The sequence below is a fragment of the Cinclus cinclus genome, chromosome 26 (genome assembly GCF_963662255.1).
Source record: "Cinclus cinclus chromosome 26, bCinCin1.1, whole genome shotgun sequence".
In the NCBI taxonomy this organism is placed as follows: Eukaryota; Metazoa; Chordata; class Aves; order Passeriformes; family Cinclidae; genus Cinclus; species Cinclus cinclus.
The window spans coordinates 5146842-5165244 of NC_085071.1; the positions used below are offsets into that span (position 1 = coordinate 5146842).

At 52.9% G+C, this 18403-nt stretch overlaps 1 protein-coding gene across 1 annotated transcript in view; it reads left to right on the top strand.

Annotated features, from left to right (window-relative positions):
- The window catches only part of CSMD2 (CUB and Sushi multiple domains 2), a 272370-nt gene that overhangs the window by 241337 nt on the left and 12630 nt on the right, over positions 1–18403 (top strand). Inside the window, exons 48-58 of the mRNA XM_062508842.1 lie at positions 225–371; positions 992–1180; positions 6003–6188; positions 7834–8028; positions 9737–9910; positions 10383–10637; positions 12807–12980; positions 13690–13878; positions 15819–15992; positions 17011–17193; positions 17859–18035. Coding sequence (XP_062364826.1) covers positions 225–371; positions 992–1180; positions 6003–6188; positions 7834–8028; positions 9737–9910; positions 10383–10637; positions 12807–12980; positions 13690–13878; positions 15819–15992; positions 17011–17193; positions 17859–18035 — 2043 coding nt within the window. The remainder of the gene's footprint in view (positions 1–224; positions 372–991; positions 1181–6002; positions 6189–7833; positions 8029–9736; positions 9911–10382; positions 10638–12806; positions 12981–13689; positions 13879–15818; positions 15993–17010; positions 17194–17858; positions 18036–18403) is intronic.

The following is an 18403-nucleotide window of genomic DNA, read 5'->3' on the forward strand; positions in this document are numbered from 1 at the left end:
ACCATGAGGACCTGAGCTCCTGCCTGGAGCAAATCCTGGTGTGATCAGCTGGATTCCCAGGAGCAGGATGTGACTCCACAGCAAGGTGGGAGCTGCCTTTCCTCAGGGAAAAGCTCCTTGTCCCCGTTCTTCCTGCAGGGACACCGAGCCCCACGGGTGGCTCCGTGGCTGCTGTGACTTTTCCCTTTCCCCTTTTCCCTGTCCCTTCTTTCCCTTCCTCCCAGGTCCCTCTGGGCAGAGCCCTTTGCTGCTGTCCCTGAGTGGGAATTACTCAGCCCCTCTGACCGTCACCAGCAGCGGGAGCAGCGTTTTCCTGCGCTGGTCATCTGACCACGCCTACAACAGGAAAGGTTTCAAAATCCGCTACTCAGGTGAGTCCCAGCTGCCTCTGCCAGCAGCAGGAGCGGCTCCACGGGCAGGAGAATCCATGGAATTCCTGCAAAGATCCAGCTGGGAGGGCAGGAGCTGCCAAGGCTAAGGAGGCGCAAAGCCGGGCGCGTTCCGAGCTGGGGAGGTTGGGAAAGGCAGGGTCAGTCCAGGAGAAACCTTGGAGCTTTGGCTCCTGTCTCAACCACTCCGTAGCAGTCAGGAACAGGATTGTGGGGTCACCATCAGGAGAAATTCCTGGGAGAAACCTCGGAGCTTTGGCTCATTTCCCAACCGCTCTTCAGAATCGGAAGCCTGATGTGGACAGTCATTGATGCCAGGGGCTGGAAATTGGGAAAAGTTTCTGGATCAGGGGGTGGTCAGGCACTGGTAAAGTCTGTCCAGGCTTTTCTCAGCAAATTAATTAAAGAATATTTAATTATCAGAAACAACTTGTTATTCCTGGAGCTGGGTGAGCCCCGCACTCCTTTGACTCTGTTTATCCATCGCTAATCCTCAGTTTTTGAGGAAGCTCAGCGTAATTCCCGGGAGCGGGAAGGGAATTACCCTTGCAGGATGCTGCTCACCCTGTGATTGGTTTCCTTTTTCCTGCCCTCCTTGCCAGCTCCCTACTGCAGCCTCCCACAGCCTCCAGCACACGGGATGATCCTGAGCCATTCCGGGCTGCATCCCGGCAGCTCCGTGCGCTTCGGCTGCGACGCCGGCTACCGCCTGGTGGGACACAGCACCACCACCTGCACCCAGCACCCCCAGGGACACTTCCACTGGAGGGAAGCCATCCCCCTGTGCCAAGGTGAGAGCAGGGATGGGTTGGGATCGAGTTCCAGGAGTCGCTGGAAAAGCGGTGGGGAAAAAAAACAACGAACGGTTTTGGGATTGCGGTGATTCCGTGTTGAGAAGAGGCTCGGAGCGCTGAGGGGTGATCCTCGTGTCCATGGCTTTGGGAATAGGTGGTAAAGAGGGAAGGGAGTAACTGGGAGTGGGAAAAGAGGGGAAACGTCCCCATCTGTGTGAAGATGCTGGTGTTGGAATTCCAGTTAAGAATTCCATGTTGAGAACAAGGTTGGAGCACTAAGGGGTGATCCTCACGTCTGAGGCCTTGGGAATAGGTGAGCAAAGAGGGAAGGGGATAACTGGGAGTGGGAAAAGAGGGAAGGGCTCAGGATGGGGGAGGAAAAATCTCATCTGTGTGAAGAAACCACTACTGGAATTCCTGGAATTCCATGTTGAGAACAGGCTTGGAGCTGCAGGTGGGCACTGAGGAGTGCTCCTCGTGTCCAAGGCTTTGGGAATAGATGAACAAAGAGGAAAGGGAGCAACTGGGAGTGGGCAAAGAGGGAAGGGCTCGGGATGAGGGAGGAAGAAATCCTAGTCTGTGTGGAAGCTCTTGGTGTAGAGGTGTTTGGTCACTCGGTGAAGACACAGCTAAGGAGAAGCTTGGAAGAATCTGGAAATGCTGCCAGGAGCATGAGAGCTGCTCTGTTTCCTGACTGGATTTCCCTTCCCAGTTCTTCTGGAAGTTCCCTCTTCGCTCTGTGCGTGTCAAGGGGGGAGAAATTTGGGGATTCAGGTGGTTCCCGTTGGCTCCATCCAAGATTTAGGTGTGGAGTTGTTCCTTCCACGTTTCCTGCCCATTATCCAGGATCTCTGTGCCATGTCCTGCCCAACACAGAACGAATTCCAGGTGTGGGAAGAGGGGAGACAGGACTCTGTGCCTGGGAGGTTCTGCTGCTGCAGGCCCCTCCTGATGCTCCCTCTCTGCTCCCACCTTTCCCTCCACCTGCCGATCATCCCAGTTCCTTTGTAGAGCTAAAATTCCCATCTTTATTCTGAAGGAGCTTTCCAGTGGCTTTGAGCACTCCTCTGTGTTCCAAGAGGACTGAGGCTGGGGATTAATATTGCATTTGGCTACCCTGGAAACCAGCCAGGGAGCAGAGATGTCTCTCTGCATTGCTGGCCCAGCCAAGCCATCAGGAAAAGTGGGATTGTTCCACATGGGAAGTGCCAGGGAGCCTTGTAAGGCTCCTGGATCACTTTGGCTCTTTGGGAATTGCACCTCTGAAGGAGAAGCTCATGCTGTGAGTGCTCTGGCGTTGAACTAAAATGAGTGGGAAGCGATAAACCCTGCTGCTCCATCCCGTTCCAAAGAGAAGCTGGACACGAGGTCAGGGTGGGATTTAGCTCCCAGAAAACAAGGATGGAGCAAAGCCAAGAGCAGGGATGAGCAGATGAACAGCACAGCCAGGGCTGTCATGGCAACTGTGCCTCCCGAATCCTTAGCCCAGCCTGAGGGATTCCTTGGGTTTGCTCCACCTTTTTTAAGGAAAATTGTATCATCGGGAATGGGGCTGGATCCTACTAAGTCCTGAATTCCCTGGAGAGGTGGAATCCCACCTGAGCCTCCTGCTCAGCTTCCAAGGTCTGTGGTGGTATGAGGGGAATGGATTTTAAACCTGGAGGTGGGAAAGAGTTGGAGGAAAAGTTGGGAAAGGCAGGAATGGCTGGGGTGACATCACAGCCACTGTTCAAAGCAGGGACAGAGTCCCTGACCAGCAGGTCCTGGGCTACCAGGGAGGGGCTTGGAGTCACTCCCAGGCTTGGGAATGTTGGGAAGCTCCTGTGGTGGTGCTCAGCACCCCAGGGCTGTGCTTTGGGAAGGGATTTCCATGGGAAATCCGAGAGAGAGGCACCGAACCCATCCTGCACCGCTCTGCTTCTGCTGGAGGTGTGACATGGCAGGAGCCCCATGGGCACAATCCGTGGTCCAGAGCAGGCGTTTGGGGGCAATCCATGGCATTCCAGGTGGTCCCCTGATTCATTTTCCCTTTTGGAGGAGTGGGAATGTCTCCACTGCCCACACAGGTGAGGATCTTGCTGCTGGCTGTCCCTCTGGAAGAGCCTGACTCCCACAGCTGGGAGAACTCACCGCTTACATCACATCCTGACGTGGAAAGAGTCACTTTTCCCCTCAGTTTCCTCATATTCCAATCAGGAATCCGCACACTGGCCCGTGGCTCTCCATGCCTTGGGCTGGATGCAGGATTCAGGATTTTCAGGAGGATAATTCCTGGCAGAGCAGCTCCACCCCCAGGCCTGGGCTGGCTCCTCTCCTGTTCCCTTCAGCCACATCAAATATAACATTTATTTTTTTGTTGTTGCCACGTCTATCAAAGCCAACTGGCATCTTTTGCTTTGGGCTGTGTTATTCCCACCCTTCCAGGTGGCAGAGATTTGGGAATTCTCTGCATGGAGCTGCAGGAATTGTTCTCCTCATCAGCCGTGTCAGGAAGGAGGGACTGGGGTGCTCATGAACACAAATTTTCAAATGGCATTTCCCAAATCTCCCTTTTGCCAGCTCAGAATCCTCTCCCACTTCTTTTCCCCTTGGAATAATCTCCCCTACATGATCTATCCTCACTGACAATCCTGGAATATTCTGCAGGGAACAATCCTGCAGAATTGTTGGCACAGAGGGCACAGCACTCCATGATCTGCTGTGCTTTTGTTGTCTCTTCTGCCTGTTTTGAAGCAGTTTTGTCTTTGCAATCCCAGCTGAAGATTTGCTTTCCCAGCCTCTGCCTTCTCCTTTTTTCCCTGTTTCTTTTCAGAACCCACCCAGGTTTGATTCCCTCTGGAATAACCTCCCTCATCCCAGATTCCAGTGGGTTGCAATGCCCACATGTTGAGCCTCAGAAATGGATTCGTTGCCACCCCAAAAATCAAATATCTCAGCTTCTAAAAAGAAGAACTTAATACTGGTTTTAAACTGGCAGTGGGCAGGTTTAGATTAAAGATTGGGAAGAAATTCTTCCCTGTGAGAGTGGGGAGGGCTGGAATGAGTTTTCCACAGAAGCTGTTGCTGTCCCTGGACCCCTGGAAGTATCCAAGGCCAGGCTGGACAGGACTTGGAGCAACCTGGGATGGGCTGGGATGGGATGGGCTGGGATGGGATGGGCTGGGATGGGATGGGATGGGATTTAAACTCTTTTCCATCCCAAACCATTCCGTGATTCCATGGAATGAAGGCAAGAGGCAGCTCAGCCCCGCCGGCCTGGAGCTCCTGTCCCTCCCTGTGCCTCGGTTTCCTGGGGATAAATCAAAGGGACAATTTTTGGGAAGCATTAAGGGAATGAAAAGCAGGCCATGGTGGGGATGGGAAGGGCTCAGCTTCCCCCCGCTCTCCACGTGCAGGAAATGGAAATGATGCAGGAAGAAAGGAACAGCTGAGGTAGCAGGGAAGAGGTTGGATTTTCCAGGTGCCCTCTTTTCTCTGGGAGAGCCATTGGTATTCAGCCTGGCAGCCTGTCTAGACACCAAACCTTGCAGAGGGATTGGCCAGCCCTGAGCTGGCTGCAGTGACATTCCTGTCACCGTCAGGGACAGCAGTGATCCTGCCTCTGGAGCTGCTGACACCACTCAGAACTCCAGCCCCTGCCAGCTGCCCTGGCATCCTGCTCCATGCCATGGCAGGAGTGGGATAAAAGCCAGGGAAAGGCTCAGGGCTGTGCTGCTGCTGCTGCTGCACACACAAAGTTGGGGCTCTCCGGCCCTCACTCGGCTCCGTGTCACCGAAAAGTGAATTTTCCTGCTTTTCGAGCCCTGGTTTTTGTGCACAATGAGGGCAAATGTGTTGGAGCAGCTCAGGAGCCGAGCTGGGGCTGCTCTGGGAAGGAGTTGGTTTGTCTGGAAGCATGGGCAGATATTGAGTCAGGGGTCAGGGCTGTGTTTCCTGGCAGATTCTGCTCCTATCCCAGCCCCACAGAAGAACCTTCAGGAACTTCCCAGTGGAGCTTCCCAGGTCCTGGCTGCTCCTCCCTTGGGAATCCCACCCAGTGCAGACAGGAGGGATGTGGATGTCCCTCTTCCCCAGAGCCAGGCTTGGAGAGGGATGGGGACCACAGGGTGGGTTTGGATTCCCATCTGGATTTGCTTTCCCTCCTCCTCCTCCTCATGCTGCTGGAGAAGCAGATTTGGGGACTTTTCCAAGCGCTGGCATTCCCAGGGTTGGGAAAAAGTGTAACAGCACAAATGGCCGTGGTTCTTGGTGTATTTTTGGCTGTCACCTGCCTGTCCCCTCCCTGCCCTGCCCTGCCCCCAGAGCCGAGGATCCCATGGGAATGGTGCAGAGCCTCCCCTCTGGATCGCTGCCTCTCCAGCAGCCGCCTGGCACCGCTCCTGCTTTAACAATTTTTTTCCCCTGAATTCCCCCCCTCTACCTCCTCATCCTTGAGGCTAAATTTAGCCTCCCTTCTGCCACAACGTAATGACACAATTTGCTGCCTTATGCAATGCAGAAGTGCTCCTGGAGAAGGTTTTGGGGTCGGTGCTGCTGTGGGGTGCAAACACAAAGCATCTCAGATCCTTTGTCTCCCTCTCTGCTGGTGCATCTTGTGTACAGATATCGTGGGAAGTGTGAGCCAGAGCCTCATCCAGGAGAAACTGGGATTCAGGATTGGCTTTGCTGTTGCAAAAGCTGATCCTTTGTGAAGGATTGGCACTGCCAGCAGCGTCTGTAGGAAAGTTCAGGATCTGGGATTTCGGTTTGGGATTAAACCAGCACCTCCTTGACTTTTTTTTTTTTTTTTAATTTTTTTTTTTTTTTTTTTTAATCTCAGCTCTGTCCTGTGGAGTTCCCAGAGCCCCCAGGAACGGGGTTGTTTTTGGGAAGGAGTACACAGTGGGCACCAAGGCTGTGTACCAGTGTAACCAGGGCTTCCAGCTGCAGCCAGGAGCAGAGCCCAGCACCGAGTGCCTGCAGGAGGGAGTCTGGAGCAATGGGAACCAGCCCCCTCTGTGCGTGGGTGAGTGGGGATTTGGGCTGTCCAAAAGCAGTGATGCCTTTTGGGGCTACCTAAAAACACAATTTGTATTTACTGAGTGGTTTTCAGGTACATTTAGAACAGACAGAGCCTCCCGGGGCAATAAACAATGGGTCATGTGTTTGTATTTTTATAAGTTTGGTCCATTTGCATATTGGGGGTTAATTTTCCAATTACAGCTTCAGGTAATGAAGCCATTTATCCCAAGTTTGCTTCCTCCCAACTCATTTTTGTTCACTTTTCCTGGGGATTGAGGCAGTGAGGTGTCCTTGATTCCCAGCCTGGAGAGGAATTGTTGTGTCTACCCAAAACGGGAGAGCAGCAGCTCACACTGGATATGGAGTTTAGAGTTACACACCAAAGAACTGCAGGATTACAAATAGATGAAAAATAGAAAATCTCAAATCCCCAAGGCATCAGTAGTGGGGTGTTCATTCCCCCTGCAGAACAAACAGCTTTGCCCCACAGGTGTGGTGTTTAGGGCACATTGGGGTTTTGTGGTGAATTACTGCAGAAATTAATCTCACAGTGTGATGCTTTCCCACCTGCCCTGTTGCCTAAAGATTTTTAGCTCTTTGATGTCTTTGTAACTTTACAGATTTTTAATATATAAATGTGTAGCTTCTAGCACTTTCTTATCTCTTAGAACAGCAGTTACCCTTGCTCACGTTCTTGACATTCTCTTTGCTCTTCTTTTCAAGGAGGGAATTTCTAGCAATTCTAGAATTTCCAACAATTCTAGAAGTATTTCTAACAAGAACATTCTGTTTTGCACCAGCACCTGGCAGGAAGAACAAAATACAGGGTGAAAAGGGGGATTCCAGTAGGGCAGGCCCAAGGGTTGGTTACCAGGATAACCAAACTCCCATGGGATCTAGTTGCTGGATGTATAATTAATTAAACTTCTAAAAATTGGGAAAATCCCATGTTGGGTGTGCCCATCCCTGTAATTCATGCACCTGAAATCTTTCCTTAAAGAACTGCTCTTTATGTTACTGCTGCCTCAAGATTTTTGCTTGTTCTGTATTTTTTCCTATATTTAGCTCTGTAAATTTTGTGCTGTATTTTAGCTCTGGAAAATCCCATTCTGTAGTTATGGAGCTCCTGGTATTTTTTTACTTTTTCCTTTAGATTTTAGAGCAGCAAGCTGACTTTTCTAACGCATCCCTGAGATATTGTTTAGTTTCATTTCCAAGTTGGGGGACACACAAGAAGACATAACAAGAACTGGGGTAAAGAAACTCCAAGGGGTGGGTCACTGAAGCTGAATCTCCTGTGGGATGTAGCTGTTAGAAATCCTAATTTATTAACCTTATCAAATTGTAGAGATTGGATGACCAGGTATGCCAAGGGACACCTGAAAGCTTCCAAATAAAGCTCTGTTAGTTATTTTATGATTTTGACACCACGGCAAGAGGTTTTTCCTATTTGTATTTCAGGCATCATCACCACTTTTAATATTGTCGGGAAACGTTTCCTTTCAGTTCACAACTCAATATATTCTCAAATATTCCCCTCATTAAAAACCTACCACTCCTGGGTATTTTTGGATGTTTCTGGGGGGTTTAAACCCCATTTAACCAACTCCCTGTGCCATTTTTTTTTCTGTGCCATCCCTGCCCCTCAGCTGTGACGTGTCCCGACGTGGGCAGCATCGCGGTGGAGCACGGCCGCTGGCGCCTCACCTACGAGGTGCAGAACCACTACAACGCCCAGCTGATGCTCATCTGTGACCCTGGCTACTACTACACTGGCCAGAGGGTCATCAGCTGCCAGGCCAACGGCACCTGGAGCATCGGGGAGCCCGTGCCCACCTGTAAAAGTAAGAGCAGGGACACCCCAGGGTGGCACTGGGGACTGGTTTTTGTGTTTGGGGTCAGCAAATGCCAACCCTGGGGGTTTGGGGGTGGTGCTGGTGGGTGACTGTGGGTAACCAAGGAGATGGGTACAGGATGGGATGGTCTGGGGCAGATTTTGGGAGGAAATCCATCCCTGTGAGGGCAGGGAGGGGCTGGGATGGATTTGCCAGGGAAGCTGTGGCTGCTCCATCCCTGGATTTGTCCCAGGCCGTGTTGGAGCGACCTGGGATAGTGGAAGGTGTCCCTGCTGTGGAGGGGGGGACTCAATTACTCCTGGCAGCAGCTGAGATGAAGCATGGTTTGGTCTTTTGGGCATTTGTGAGATGGTTTGGTTCAGATTTTGGGGAGAAATCCTTCCCTGGGAGGGGCTGCGATGGATTTGCCAGGGAAGCTGTGGCTGCTCCATCCCTGGAAGTGTCCCAGGCCATGTTGGAGCAAACTGGGATAATGGAAGGTGTCCCTGCTGTTGTGTAGGACTTAATTACTCCTGGCAGCAGCTGAGGTGGAGACAGCAGAGCTGCTGGAGGAGAATTGGGATGCAGGAGACGTCTGGATCTGATTCCTGGTTTAATCCCAGCACTGCTCTGGGATCTCAAGCCTTTCAGCTCAGCTGTTGCTGTGGGGTCCCAGCAGCTTCACTGCCACAGCTGCTCTGAAGTCAGGGCTTTTAAAGGAGGGAAAATAAAGAATTCTGCTGTCAAGCCTCAGCTCTCACACAAACACCAGGTTTACAAGGGTAACAGTGTCACCTGCAAATCAAACCCAACAGGGCACACCAGCAGCTCTCAGTTGTTCTGACACCACTGCTGTGCTTTGGATCTCTCCTTTTGTCAGAGGTGGAGGGTTTTTCTCTCCAAGTGCAGACAGAAACAGCAAAATCTCTCCTTCCCTGCTGCCTGCCTTTGTGTGTGGAGCTGTGACTGCTGGTGTGGGTGACAGATGTGCTTTTCCTCCTGCCAGCTCTTCCTCCTGCTCCAGGAGCAGGAGCCTGACCTCCTTTTGTTCCCTCAGCCTTATTGCCACCTAAATCCAAGTGACAGGATCTTGGCAGTGCCCCGAGGTCAGGAGCACCCAGCGGGAGCTCTGGAGGGTTTGTAGAGCTTGAAGGCAGAGAAAAATGAAGATCAAATCAAGAGCTGCAGTCCTGAAGGGGAGTTGGGTTTGCAGGGGCTCCTGCATCCCACAAACCCAGCTGGGAGCTGCAGATCTTGGAATTTCGGCTTGTGGGGGAAAGCTGGGTGTCACTTTTAATTGGAAATTTTGTGCCATTGCAAGGTCAGGTTGGACAAGACTAGTGGGAAATGGCCTTTAAGATCCCTTCCAACCCACCCCATTCCATGAATCCGTGGATTTTCTGGGAATCAGGCTGCCTGCTGCATCCAGCAATGGGTCAGTGACAGAAAACATTCCCGTGTGAGGAAGTTCTGATGTGGAAAACTCCTTTGGTTCCTTCCCAGCTTGTCTTTAGTACTTCCCTCGTGTCTTGAAGCATAAATATTAACAGCTCTTATTTTTGTCACCTCGTCTGACATGGAATTATTGCAATTCCTGGAATTGTTTAATGGACTTTTCCCGCTCCAGCAGTAACTCCTGGTGCTATACCTGGATGCTTTCCTTCCAAACCCATCCCTCCCAGGCTGTTTTCTCACTGTCCTTTGGGATCTATCCTAGTTATCTCCTGCGGGGACCTGCCCACCCCTCCCAACGGGAACAAGATCGGGACCCTCACCAGTTATGGGGCCACTGCCATCTTCTCCTGCAACACTGGCTACACCCTGGTGGGCTCTCGGGTCAGGGAGTGCATGGCCAACGGGCTCTGGAGCGGGGCTGAGGTCCGGTGCCTGGGTAGGTATCCCTTGGGAAGCTCCTGCTGGCACCCACGGAGGGTGGGAAAGGCTCCTGGAGGCGTCTCAAGGGGAGGGAACAGGGATTTTAGGGACTGATCAGAAAAGGAATCCGTGCTGTGGGGTTTTGAGTGGATGGCAAAGGGAGGCAGAGTTTGATTCCTGCATCCTCAATGGGCGTGAGGTGTTGGGGGAGTTTCGGGATGGGGATGTTCATTTATGACAGCAGAGTCTTGAGTTAAGGGGATGGAGCTGAACAGGTGAGGTCGGATATGGGGATGGAATTCTTCCCTATAAACAACGGGCATGGATTGCCCAGAGAAGTTGTGGCTGCCCCATCCCTGGGAGTGCCCAAGGAGAGGTTGGAGAGGGCTTGGAGCACCCTGGGATGATGGAAGGTGTCCCTGTGGACGATCCTTGTGCTCCTTTCCAACCCAACCCTGCCTGGACTTCTCCCCACCACGACCCCGCAGAGATCCGGGCTGCGGGCGATGCCTTTTGGCAACACCTTTGGTGGGATCTCCAGGTGATTCCTGCCGTTTTCCCCTCTCCAGCCGGGCACTGTGGCATGCCCAGCCCCATTGTGAACGGGCAGATCAACGGGGAGAACTACAACTACCGGGGCAGCGTGGTGTACCAGTGCCAGCCCGGGTTCCGCCTCATCGGAATGTCCGTGCGCATCTGCCAGCAGGATCACCGCTGGTCCGGGAAAACTCCTGTCTGTGTGCGTAAGTACTTGTCATTCCTTCGGCCCTGGGAGGGAGGATTCCAGCCAGGAGGGTGTGGAAGGGGCTGTGGAAGGGGCTGGGCAGAGCTCACACGCCCAAGGTGCGAGGTGGCCGTGCGCGCGCGCGTCCTGGGTGTTTTGCAGGATCGTCCCTCTCCAAGAAAGGATGTTCTGTGGTTGAAAGATGTCGTTGAGTTTTTCCTTCCCGTGTCCAGGTGAAGGTGTGGGATCAGAGAAAAGGAGGATTTTTTTGGGGGGGGGTCAGAGGGTGTTAAAGGCAGGCACAGCCCTACAAACACACCCTGGCGGTCACAGTCCTTGAGAGCCGCGCTCTGTGTCCGTGGAAAATGAGGATCTGTCCTCTGCTCCCCCACAAATCACCTTGTCCAACCTCCTCGTTTATCTTCGCAGGAAATAACCCAATTAACCAACTCCCTGCAGCTCTCGGGTGTTGATAAGTTGAAGCATCTTCTTATCAACGGGCAGCACAATCCGTGGATTTCATATCGTGGTGCTCCACTTGTTTGTTCCCATCTCTCCCGTCTGGTTTGGAGCTTTCTGTGCTGGGGCACAACAAGAACAAGATGGGAAGGAGAGAATGACCTGGCAGAATCCAGCCTCAAAACAAAAAAATCAGGATTAAATTGGCAAACTTAGCAGTGACTCCAAAATTTGGGGGGTGTCTGAGATGCTGCTGGAGATTTTTGGGAGCAGAATGGTTGGAAAGGGTGGAATTTCCTCCCATGCCCATGGCAGGGGCTGGAATGGGATGGGTTTTAAACTCCTTTCCATCCCAAACCACTCTGGAATTCTGAGTTATTACACACATTAGACCTTGAGGAAACAGAAATTTGGGATTGTTGATCCCAGCTCTGGTACCTGGCACCTCAGGGCTTTATTGACCCCACTCAGGGCACAGCTCCATTCCCTGTTCTCCTGGTATTTCCTCTCCCATCCTGCTGGAGTCACCTCCTCTGTTTGAACCATGGAGCTTGTGGGAAGCTTTTTTTTTTTTTCTTTCCCCGGGGACAGCATCCCTCCCATTTCCAGTGGTATCCCAAACCTGGCCCTGCTTCCTGCAGCACTCCAGATTTCTCATTTATGACATTCTCATCTCCCTGTCACCAGCTTGGATCAGGAATAAATCCCCATCCCTGTGCTCCAGCCCAGTCAGATTTGTTATGGATCTTTTGTAGGAATTTCATCTTCCCTTCAATCTCCTGGTGCTGGCAGCTGTCCAGGAAAACCACATTTGTCCTGATGGACGAATCAGGACATTCCTTGTGACAATGATCAATAAAGCTTTGTCCTCAGCTGTCCCAGGATGTCACATTCCTTAGGCAGCCAAGAATCTGCTGATGGCTCATCCTGAGTTTGCTTTTGTCCCGTGGAACTGGCTGGAATCAAAGGCTGGAATCAAAGGCTGTGCCAGCAGCAGGGCTGTGCCCTCTCTGTGTCACCTGCTGAGGTGACAGCACAGTGTTCCAGCCACTTCCCAGAAGTATTTGGGATGCTGGAATTGGCTTTGCTTCCCTGGGAGTTGCTCCTGTGCCCTTCATGTCGTCCCAAGCCATCACCAACCTCAGGGGGAAAAAAAAAAAAAAACAAAACTAAAACCTCCAGAAAAATCCTCACTTCAGGGATTTGGGAGTAAAATTTTCCCACGAAGTTTCTCCCACTTGGGCAGATTTCATCTCTTCAGGCCCTGTGCTGGAATTCTGATTTTCCTCCTATTTTCCCTCTTTTCTCTCTGCTTCCAAGTGTGACTTTTCCCTGAAGGGAGCAGCCAGAACTGGCACAGGGAGAGAGGGAGGGAACAACAGAGTTTGGGATGCCTGGGATGATGTGGGATTAAGAGCAGGAGCTGGGATTTTTTGGAGGGGGATATGGGGTGTAAATCAGTGGGATCCTGGCACTCGGCTGCCTGGAGAGGGATGCAAGGAATTCCTGGATGAAGGGAATTCCTGATGCCAATAAAAACAACAGAAATCCCATTCTCTCAGTGTGATCCTGTATCTCAGCAGGACAGGCCCCAAATCTTTGTGTTTTGGGATTGACTTGTGGGTTTTTATACTCTCCTACCTCCAGAACTTCATTTTTTTTCCGATGAACAACCCAGTTTGTTCCCCCCAGGAACAAATCAAGTGACAATTCCATTTTGTGCTTGCAGCCATCACCTGTGGCCACCCTGGCAACCCCCCCAATGGCCTCACCCAGGGCTCCCAGTTCAACCTCAACGACGTGGCCAAATTCCAGTGCAACCCCGGCTTCCGCCTGGAGGGAGCTTCCCAATCCCAGTGCCTGGCCAATGGTCAGTGGAGCAGCACCCTGCCCTCCTGCCGAGGTCAGTCTGGACCCTCCTCTGGGATTTCTCCATGTTCCCAAGCCAGGAATCCCTGGAAAACACCCCAGGGGGATGTTGGAGATCCCAGGGCCGCTGTAAATCCCATGGATCAAACCTTGGGATTTTCTCACCTGGCTGCGTCCTCCGAGGCGTTGGAGTGTGTTGGAAGTGGGGGGAACACAAGGAAATTTGGGATCAGAACACCTGGAGCAGGTTCTCCTCCATCACCACAGCTTTGGGCAGAGCCCTCTTCCCTTTTTCCCATGGGATCAGCACTCAGGTTCACTTCCCAAATCCCCTCCCCTCCCTGCACTCCCTCCTGCTGCATTCCCCTAATCCAGGATCTCTGGCCATGCTGGATTATCAATTATTCCCTGCTGGATGATGGAAATCCCAGTTTGGGATCATTTATTCCCAGCTGGATACTCTAAATCCCAGTTTGGGGCTGCAGATCCAGGCTGTGCTGCTGGGTGTGAACCTGCAGGATTACCTGGACTCCCTTTTCCCCTCTTTCCACAATGAATTCTTCCACTCCCAAATCTCGGGGTGGGGGGGAAAAAACCAAAACCTTAATCACCGCATAAAATCTTCAATTTCCCACCGTTTTTCTTGCTTTTTTTTTTTTTTTTTTTTGGAGAATCCCACATTTCCTGCCCCACCCTTCGCTTCCCGTTATTTTTGGGGGTGTTGTTGTGTTGTTTGTTTGCAGTTGTGAACTGTTCTGACCCCGGGCACCTGGAAAACAGCGTCCGGCAAGTGCAGCCGAGCGGCCCCCACAGGTTCAGCTTCGGCACCACCGTGTCCTATCAGTGCATCCACGGATTTTATTTGTTGGGAACGCACGTCCTGACGTGCCAGGGCGATGGCACGTGGGACAGAGCCCTCCCCCAGTGCCTTTGTAAGTGGCCCCGACCCTCCCTGTCCAGCCCAGCCGCTCATCCCATGGGGTTCAGCAGGATTCACGAGGGAAAATAACCCCCCCACCCCCCCAAAAAAAAAAAATAAAAATAAAAAAGCACGTGGGAATTAGCCCGGTGGTTTCAGGAGATTCCCAGGGAAAGGGGGTTAGGGTTTGAGGTGAGGGATCCTGCTGGGGGGGCGTTCTCTGTGTAGGGACAGGTGGATCCTGATGGATCTGGGGGGTTCTGGATGGAATCCCGATGGATTTGGGGGGTTCTGGATGGAATCCCGATGGATTTGGGGGGGTTGAGGAGAGAATCCTGCTGGGATAGGTGTGTAGGGACAGGTGGGTCCCGATGGATTTGGGGGGTTCTGGATGGAATCCCGATGGATTTGGGGGGTTCTGGATGGAATCCCGATGGATTTGGGGGATTTGAGGAGAGAATCCTGCTGGGATAGGTGTGTAGGGACAGGTGGGTCCTCATGGATTTGGGGGGTTCTGGATGGAATCCCGATGGATTTGGGGGGTTCTGGATGGAATCCCGATGGATTTGGGGGGGTTGAGGAGAGAATCCTGCTGGGATAGGTGTGTAGGGACAGGTGGGTCCCGATGGATTTGGGGGGTTCTGGATGGAATCCCGGTGGATTTGGGGGATTTGAGGAGAGAATCCTGCTGGGATAGGTGTGTAGGGACAGGTGGGTCCTCATGGATTTGGGGGGTTCTGGATGGAATCCCGATGGATTTGGGGGGTTCTGGATGGAATCCCGATGGATTTGGGGGATTTGAGGAGAGAATCCTGCTGGGATAGGTGTGTAGGGACAGGTGGGTCCTCATGGATTTGGGGGGTTCTTGATGGAATCCCGATGGATTTGGGGGGTTCTGGATGGAATCCCGATGGATCTGGGGGGTTCTGGATGGAATCCTGATGGAATTTTGAGGTTTGAGGAGAGAATCCTACTTGGGGGGTGGTTCTCTGTGTAGGGACAGGTGGATCCTGATGGATTTAGGGGGTTCTGGATGGAATCCCGATGGATTTTGGGGTTTGAGGAGCAGATCCAGCTGGGATGGTGCAGGTGGAGAGGACGGGAACAGCTCTGGAGCACAGAGAGGGCTCACCTGAGTGAGTGAGAACTCACCTGAGGGGTTGGAAACTCACCTGAGTGAGTGAGTCCCAGTCCTGCACTGGGAATTTGGGGTCCAGAGTAGATTTTAGCTGCCTTAGGGAGGTGCAGGCAGGAGCAGCCTCCCCCCCCCACCCCAGCATGACCAGTTTGTCCCTTTGGACACTGAACCAGCTGCAGTCCCATTCCCTGCCCTTGGGAATGGCCTCAGAACTCCAGAAATTCCAATTGGCTTGAGCTGTTCCTTTTGTTTTTTCCACGTTTATCCCTCCACACCAACTCCTAGCAAGCAGTTTTGGGCACATTTTCCTTTCCTTTTGTCCTGTCCTCACCCCTTGCATGGTTCCTGGGGAATTGGAGAGTGATGATCCATGTTCCTACAGCCAGGGGGGAATTCCTGTTAAAACCCCAATCCCAGGCTTCCTCAGCCCACTTGAGTACAAGGGATCTCCTTCCCTAAAATACTGGGATTTGGAGGATTTGTGGGCATTTGGAAACCCAGGTCAGTTTTACCAATGATTCCATGGATTCTTGGGGTTAAAAGTTTTTTAAAAAGGAGATTTTCCCGTTTTTTTTGTTTCCCTGTGAGGATGAGGAGGCTTTGGCACAGACTGCCCAGAGAAGCTGGAAGTGTCCCCATCCCTGGAATTGTCCAAGGCCAGGCTGGGCAGGGCTTGGAGCAACCTGGGATAGGGAAAAGTATCCCTGCCCATGGAAAGGGTTGGAATTCACTGATGTTTAAGCTCCCCCCAAGCCGGAATTCTGGAATTCCCGGGGGGTTGAAGCCGGGGGTTGAAGCCGGTGCCTCTCTTGCAGTGGTGTCATGTGGCCACCCCGGGTCCCCTCCCCACGCCCAGATCTCGGGGGACAAGCACACGGTGGGCTCCGTGGTGAGGTACAGCTGCCTGGGCAGGCGCACGCTGGTCGGCAATTCCACACGGATGTGCCAGCTGGACGGGCGCTGGAGCGGCTCCCTGCCACACTGCTCGGGTGAGGGGCCAGGGAGGGGCACTGCGGGGTCACCCGTCCATGGTCACCCACCTGTGGTCATCACCTCCCACCCATCCCCACTCCTTGTGCCTTGATGGGGCTCCTGGTCCCTTCCCTTCCCTTCCCTTCCCTTCCCTTCCCTTCCCTTCCCTTCCCTTCCCTTCCCTTCCCTTCCCTTCCCTTCCCTTCCCTTCCCTTCCCTTCCCTGAACTTCCCTGAACTTCCCTTCCCTGAACTTCCCTTCCCTGAACTTCCCTGAACTTCCCTGAACTTCCCTTCCCTGAACTTCCCTGAACTTCCCTTCCCTGAACTTCCCTGAACTTCCCTGAACTTCCCTGAACTTCCCTTCCCTGAACTTCCCTGAACTTCCCTGAACTTCCCTTCCCTGAACTTCCCTGAACTTCCCTTCCCTGAACTTCCCTGAACCTCCCTGAACTTCCCTTCCCTGAACTTCCCTGAACTTCCCTGAACTTCCCTTCCCTGAACTTCCCTGAACTTCCCTGAACTTCCCTGAACTTCCCTGAACTTCCCTTCCCTGAACTTCCCTGAACTTCCCTGAACTTCCCTTCCCTGAACTTCCCTGAACTTCCCTTCCCTGAACTTCCCTGAACTTCCCTGAACTTCCCTTCCCTGAACTTCCCTGAACTTCCCTGAACTTCCCTTCCCTGAACTTCCCTGAACTTCCCTGAACTTCCCTGAACTTCCCTTCCCTGAACTTCCCTGATCTTCCCTTCCCTTCCCTTCCTCCCATGCTCCAGTCCCTCCTTGTTCCCCGAGTTCAGCAGGGCTGGCTTGGAACAGGTGGGAATTCCTTCATGGATGGGGAACATCCCTGGGACTGATGCTGGAACCAGGAATCGTAGCCGTGTTTGCATCCAGCTCAAAACCAGGGGGCTCCTGGAATCAGGGAATGTTCAATCTGGAATTCCACTGCTCTGCTGGGGTGGAATTCCCGATGAGGGTGACAAGGGACGCCGTGCCCCGGTGTCCCCGGTGACTCTGTGCTCTGGCTGGGCAGGGGGCAGCCAGGGCGTGTGCGGCGATCCCGGGATCCCTTCCCATGGCATTGGGCTGGGGGACGCCTTCGACGTGGGCAGCGTGGTGAGGTTCAGCTGCGAGCCCGGCTACACCCTGCGGGGCTCCTCCGAGAGGATCTGCCATTCCAACGGCTCCTGGAGCGGCACGCAGCCGGAATGCGAAGGTACTCCCTGCCCCGGTGTCCCCAGAGCTGCCCCGGTGCCCCCAGAGCTGCTTTGGTGTCCCCAGAACTTCCCTGGTGTCCTCAGAGCTACCCCGGTGGCCCCAGAACTCCCTCAGTGTCCCCAGAGCTGTTTTGGTGTCCCCAGAGCTGTTTTGGAAAAGCCCAGAAGTGCCCTGGTGTCCCAAGAATTGCTCTGGTCTCCCCAGAGCTGCCCCAGTTCCCCCAGAACTGTTCTTGTGTCCCCTGGAACTTCCTTGGTGTCCCCAGAACTGCTCCAGTCTCCCCAGAACTTCCCTGGTGTCCCCTGAAACTTCCCTGGTGTCCCCAGAGCTGTTCTCATGTCCCCAGAGCTGTTCTCATGTCCCCAGGACTGCCCTGGTGTCCCCAGCAGTGTTCTCATGTCCCCAGAGCTGTTTGTTCTCATGTCCCCAGGACTGCCCTGGTGTCCCCAGCAGTGTCCTCATGTCCCCAGAGCTGTTTGTTCTCATGTCCCCAGGACTGCCCCGGTGTCCCCAGCAGTGTCCTCATGTCCCCAGAGCTGTTTGTTCTCATGTCCCCAGAATCTGCCTTTACTGAGGACAGCCAATGCAGGAGGAAACCCTCGGAGTTCTGGGGGTTCGTTTATGTTTCATTGTTTATTTTAATTTCCCCTTTTCCCTTCCCAGTGATTTCCTGCGGGAACCCTGGAACGCCCAGCAATGCCAGGGTGATCTTCAACGATGGCCTGGTGTTCTCCAGCTCCATCATCTACCAGTGCAGGGAGGGTTATTATTCCACAGGGGTGCTGAGCAGGCACTGCACAGTCAATGGCACCTGGACTGGGACCAGCCCCGAGTGCACTGGTGAGCACTGGGATGGAATTCTGCCACAGGGAGAGGGGAAGGATCAGCTGGCAGGCCCAGTTGTGCCCACATGATGCCTTTTGGGGCTGCCTAAGAACAGAGGCCAGACAAAATTAAGTGAATAAAAAGCAGTTTATTTCTATTTTTTGGAGGGCCTTCAGGTACATTTAGGGCAGACAAAGCCCCCCAAGGACTACACCCAAAAATAAACAACGGGTCACAGGTTTTCACACTTTTATAAGTTTGGTCCATTTGCATATTGGGGGTTAATCTCCCAATTCCAGCTTCAGGTAATGAAGTCATTTACCCCAATTTTCTCCCCCCAATCACTTTTGTTTCCATCTCTCAGGGCCTGAGGCAGTGAGGTG